Below are 5,993 nucleotides of genomic sequence, written 5' to 3'. Positions count from 1 at the left end.
ATAGCTGTAACTAATATTCATAAATAACAAAATACAGTTAATAAAAAAATTAGAACAGTATTTATTTTGCATACCCTTTTATTATACTACTTTGTTCTTACATATTTCTTATTAACCAAATTTTATATTATTCTAATTCTCCTAATTTTTTACAATTTTAAAGAAAATTAAAAATTGTAAACATATATTAAATTTGGCAAATTTTATAATTTCCATAAGTTTCATTAAATTAAGAAAAAATTATTCGATAAATTTAATTACAGAATCAAACATAAAAGCAAAAAAGGAGCTTTGTTAATCACACCAGAATTGTTTGCTGTGATTTTTGTGGCTTTACCAATATTTTCTACTTTCACTCCTTCTTTAAGTTTGCAATTGCAATCGCTGTAGTCACAATCTTTGTCCTTTTTGCATTCTTTTTCTGTGGTGTCTTCCTTGCATTTACTGTTTTCGTTGTCTATTTGCTTTTCCCGTGGACATTCCTGGGTTTTGGTGGATTGAGTCGCCAAATAATACGCCTCAAATTTCTCTGCTGCCACTGAACTGTTTATGTCGCTTAGCTTAGTTGCAGTTTTTTTGCCTGATACCGCTTTGCTGCTTGGTTTTTTTTCCATAGTTTCCCAAAAGTTGTTCTGGTATTTGTTGTTTTCTGTGCCGTATTCTTTTTTGATTATGTCGTCGATTGCTGCTTGCTTACTTGCTTGCTTTTGTGGGTCCTGTTCGTTTAAGAAAAAATGCATCATTGTTGTTCAAAATTCTTCGCTTCCAGTTAGTACTGGGTATGTTACTCTTGTTTTTTTTGAATATCAGCTTCGCTGCCGCCATTTCCACCTCCTTAGTTTTTGCTAGTTGGGCGATAAAGAGGTCCTGTGGTGTGATGGCGTTGGCAGATGCCAAAGAATTTGCTGTGTATTCGTCGGTGCTGTCAGTTTTCCGCGCTATTGTGCCCCGTCCTAATTTGGTTATGGAACCTCCTTTTATTCCCATTTGCGTTGCAGTTTCTATGCTGCTTATGTCTTCAGATACGACCTCGTAGTCGTCGTTGCTGCAGCAAATTCTCTGGTCGTCGCCGGGTGTTACCGAGGGGTCATTTTTTAAAAAAAATAATAGCGATATGGTGGTTGTTGAGTTGAACTTGTTTCGTCAGTTGTCCGCAGATCTGTCGCCAAAAGCCTTGGTGTGGTAGCCTAATTTGCCTCCGCTGGAGATGTTTCCAAGGATATGTTTGCATTGACCGGCTGTTAGAAAGCTGCCGAGCGCCGTTTGTGCTGTCGTTGGAATTTGTATTTTCGTCGCTTCGTTTACTATGTTTTCAGCTGCTGCTCTCTCGCCTAGTGCATGTATACCGTCGATGACACTGCCTATGTTGCCCGAGAGCTGGTGTTCGCCGTTGGCCTGGATGATGGCGGCGGCGGCTAGTACGGGTGCAAGGACTTTCCTGTTGTCCGGAGGTGACGTCGCCAGCGCCGCCCTCAGCTGTGCTATCTTTGATCTTCCCTGCTGTAGTTGTGTTGCCTGAGTTGTCAGCTTGTTTTTAAGTTGTTTTTCTAGTTCTGTTAAGTGACTTGTTACATCACACGCGGTTTTTATCTGCTTAGTAGTGTCGTCTAAGTGGCTGGCGTTGGTATTTGTGAATGCCGATACAGTCGTTACGAATATTAGCAACTTTTGGCTGGTTTGCTTCATTGGATGGTTTTCTTTGTACATCTTTGCTGTACCCTTGGTTGGAAAGTCTTGCTGGTGTTTCCGAGAAGTTCGAATTGTAAGTGTTGTAAACTTTAATCATAGAATTTCTTTAAAGAGGGATGCCGGTTGCAGCGGCTTTCTACCGCCAAAAGGACACAAGTTTGTGTTGCCGAGTTGGGGTTGGTACGGAGCCGCTTATCGATTGATGTTAACATTCCTGTGCCCCTGATTCCCTTCAATTTCACCTATAATCCGTTAAAGCTCGCTTAGCTCTCTTCACCCGTGGCGTAAGCTAAGGCTTTAGTTGTTGAAGTGTCAGTCATTGTGCTAGGGTCCCATCAAAGTGTGTTTTCTGTGGATTAGAACTTCTAATTCATAACATATCATAAATTTTTAATCCATATAACTCTCAACTTATCAAATTGTACCGTTGTTCCTCCACAAATCCAGCACTTTATTTTCAGAATTGATTTGAAAAAATTACAAACCCAAAGTTTAAACTTTTATGGTTTACAAATGCTTCTAATGTTCTCCAAGTCTTCTGGTGCATATGCTTCCTTAATGACAATACAGTGGCACTGCTTCTTTGAGACGCATGAAGGCGATACTTTCCCGTTTACATAGTTAGTTATTTGCAATCTGTTTTGCCTCTTTTCCCTCATCGCACATCTGAACGCAATCGTTTCTTACCCGCCCTTGTTGTTTACGTTATCACAACTGAGTCACCTTTTATTCTTATATGAATTAGCAGCTCTTCAATGGCACTGACATCTGTCGTTTCCACTAATTGAAAAGCTGTTGGTTGAACTTTTTTCCCTTCTGTACTTCATATAAAGACCGTCCAAAAATTCGTATATGTGCTTTTCCAGAAATTTCCACGTATATATTCTTCCCTCGCTTTTGAAGGCAATCTATCGGCAATCCCAGTGTTAAAGTCATCAACCTGATAGTATTATATTGTTTCCCACAAGTTACGGAGCTTATTATTTTACATTATGCGAAGGAAACTTTAATATTATAACAAATTTACCCAATCCTTCTTTCATCCTTTTCTTCTTTTTTCATATCTGTAAATTATAATTCACCATTAAAATAAAACTGTAGTTGTCACAAATACCATAGCAGTGGCATATATCCATTTTAATGTGAAATGTATAGCCTCATCTCCTTATATATCATTTTCTTCTACGCTTCGTTATCCTGTATTTTGTCATTTCATTCTGTTTTTTTAGTTTTCGTCTTATACAACTGAATATGAGATAAAAACTAGAGTTGCCTTATACACTAAACCGTGTCTCTCCCTCCTCAGCCCTTCAATACATCCTGTGTATTATAATGTAATCAATATATCTGTGATTGGAACTGCATATATTCATATACCTTTTTCTCTCTGTCGCTTTCTGTTTCTCCTTTGATAATATTTCTCTTGCTCTTTAGCTCCAAGTTATTGACCTTCATTTTACCATTTCCATTGTTTTTAGTGTTTCTATTTTGCCAGTGTACTGAACCTTTAACATTACTCTTCTTATTATTAATATAGTATATGCTCTCACACTTCTCTACCTTTACTATTATATCACTATAATAACACCAACTAATATCCGTACAATAAATCAATTTAAAATGTTTTAGAACAGCACTTACTTCCCATACCCTCTCCCTTTACTATTTATATCGATAGGCCACAATCAAATACAATTTAAAAAATTTTTCTACAGTAAAATTTTCATTAAAAAGAGTTAAAACACACCAAATTTAGCAAAAAAAAAATCAAGATAGCAATATTTCATATATTTCATAAAATTAAACTAGAACCCTCAAAATAATACCAAACCCACAAAAGCAGCAGCCATACTCAGAGAAAATTTCTTATTTGCGAAAATACTGGAATTTTTTCACTTGTTGTCCTTCCATTTGCAACCATCTTTGCAGTCTTTTTTGTCTTTACCTGTACAAGTTGAGGTAGTTTTCTCATCTCCATCATCTTTCTTGACTGTTGTTGTCTCAGAGTATGGAAATCATTTTTCACCTGCAGGTTTGCTATTGTCAAATTTGCATCTGCCTCTTGGCAGGGTCCTTTCTCAGTGTGGTCCTTGCATTTATCGTCATTTTTTGTTTCACTGTTGGAATCAGCGCTTTTAGTTGAGTCTTTTTCTTGTTGTAGCTTTTGGATGGTATTTTTGGCTGCTGCATCGTATATAGCTATAGTTTCCTTTAAGCCTTCTGCGTTGTCTATGTCTCCAATTGTCGTATCTTTTCCGAGGTTCTGTTTGATATCCACTACTGGTTCCTTCTTAATCTTTTCCCACAGGTTGTCTAAGGTTTTGTCTGATGCTTTGAAAGTAGTGCTGACTGTTGTCTCCGCTGTTTGCTCGTGCTCTCCTGGCTTGTTTTCCTTTGCTGTCGCAGCTAGGAGCTGTATAATCGCCGTCTTGGCCTCGCCTGTGCTTATTGCCTGTTTGAGTATGGTTATGGCATCTGACTCGCCGGAATGCTTATGGTTGCTCTTCATTGCTTTGACGTCTAAGAACGCTGTTTTTGTTAGTGGGTCCGCTTGGCGGTTGGCTGAGTCTGCTGCAATAGTTGTAAAGCCAGTGCGGTGCACCTGGTCAGCTGTTGAAAAGTCAAAAATGCCGTCCAGTAGCTTTTTGCTTGATCCAGCGTTTGTCCAGGTGTTGTGATCGTTGCCGTTGTGCGTGAACACGCAAAGGTTTCCGGTTTGCTCTACGCCGTTTGTGGCAGCAATGTTTATCAGCTTGGCGTACCCTGTTGGTGAAATTACTTCGTCCCCTATTGCGGGCGCTGCCGTTGTGATCTTTTCGGGTTTTGGGCTGCAACCGTGGGTTTGCTTTTGCGTTGCGGCGTCCCCAGTGCCGGCCGTGTCCCCCAGACAAAACTTGCTGTTTTTGGAAGCTTTGGCGAAGATTGTCATCGTCGCCTCGATTTGTCCAACCAATTCCTGTGTTGACGCCAGCGCCTGGACTGCTGTCGTGTAGTAGGCTTGCCGGTCGTTGCGCGTTTTTGCTGCAATTTTCAATATTGCTGTCGCTAGCGCTGACAGCCTTAAACTATCTTTTGGTGTGTCTGCTTTCGTTGCGTAAAGCATTACTTTTAATCCGGTTGTCGTCATCTTATCTTCTTCGGCCTGACTGCGGGTTAGTGTTGTTAGTGCCATGCTTGGCAGTTTTCTCAGCTCTGCTTCTGTTTCACATACCGGTTTCCATGTTGCCTCCTTCATGGCGGTATCTGTTGCTGTTGAACCCCTGCTTAGCAACAGTGCCGTTGTTGCTACAGTTGCAGCTCGAAGAAACATCTTGAGGTGCTAGTATTGTGGGCTGTCCTCCTGGAGTGCAAAATTAGAGAAAAATATCTTTCCGTGTCTAGCGATCATTTTGTCGTCCGTGGTTTGTTTGTGACGGCTCGCAGCCCTTACCTGCGTTTGTGCACTGCCTATCCAAGTCATTTGGCATCTACCAAAAATGAAGTTGGATTGCTTTGTTTTCTTTGGATTAAAGCAGTGGTTAGCTTGTTTTCTGTGCAGCAAATGGATATTAGTTGGCCGTCCGCGGAGCAGATAGAAATTTTGATACTTCACTTGATTATTACCGTTGTGGTCTGCGACATTTGTTCGGATGCGATGTGTGACGATTCAGGTCATTTCTTCGTACTGGTTTGCACCCACCTAATCAAGGAGCTTCAGTGTGATCGTTACCGCGGCCTCAGGTATTGCCCAAATTTCAAGACTTTTCCCCTGTATCCATTGCTTCGCAGATAATATCACGGCTGAACAAGCCTCTATTTAGCCTACAAACAGCTTCAGCGTCGGGCCTTTCGGCTGTACGCTAGTTTCCGCCATCAAATTAAGTAAAAAAGTAGCGCCTATCATTAAAATACCATCTATCCATTTTTCAGTGAAATGTGGAACATTATTTACAATTCCTGATACATTGCACCCCACCCTCTACACTGTGCTGTCGTTTATTCTTCCGTCCAATTCCGTATTTTCTTTCCTCCCTTTTCGTCTCTCTGCGTCTTCTATAGCTACATATGCTGCAGTGGATAATGAGGAAAAACTATTTAGCCTGTAGTGTAGGCTCTTTCTCTCCTTCACTGTTCCTTCAAAGATCTTTTTATGTATCATAATGTCCATAGCAGTGCTTGTCTTTGAAACTGCGCATCTTTTTTGTCTTTCTTTCTTTGTCTCTCTTTGTTCTTTCTCTTTGATAATATTTCTTATACACACACTCTCTAAATCACTATACCACTATCTTCACCACTATTGACAATATTATTATCATCACTATCTC

At 40.0% G+C, this 5,993-nt stretch overlaps 1 protein-coding gene across 1 annotated transcript; it reads right to left on the bottom strand.

Annotated features, from left to right (window-relative positions):
• Positions 1-3,541: 3,541 nt before the first annotated feature.
• TEOVI_000783200 (Trypanosome variant surface glycoprotein (A-type), putative) lies at positions 3,542-4,999 on the bottom strand (the record flags this gene model as incomplete). Its single annotated transcript, XM_067221182.1, has 1 exon — positions 3,542-4,999. One exon carries the CDS (start codon positions 4,997-4,999, stop codon positions 3,542-3,544), a length of 1,458 nt encoding a protein of 485 aa, XP_067077283.1.
• Positions 5,000-5,993: the final 994 nt, after the last annotated feature.

This window comes from Trypanosoma equiperdum (genome assembly GCF_001457755.1).
Source record: "Trypanosoma equiperdum strain OVI genome assembly, contig: ctg_1344, whole genome shotgun sequence".
Taxonomy (NCBI): domain Eukaryota; phylum Euglenozoa; class Kinetoplastea; order Trypanosomatida; family Trypanosomatidae; genus Trypanosoma; species Trypanosoma equiperdum.
The sequence above is the reverse complement of the archived record's forward strand: the minus strand, read 5'-3'. Positions and strand labels throughout refer to the sequence as shown.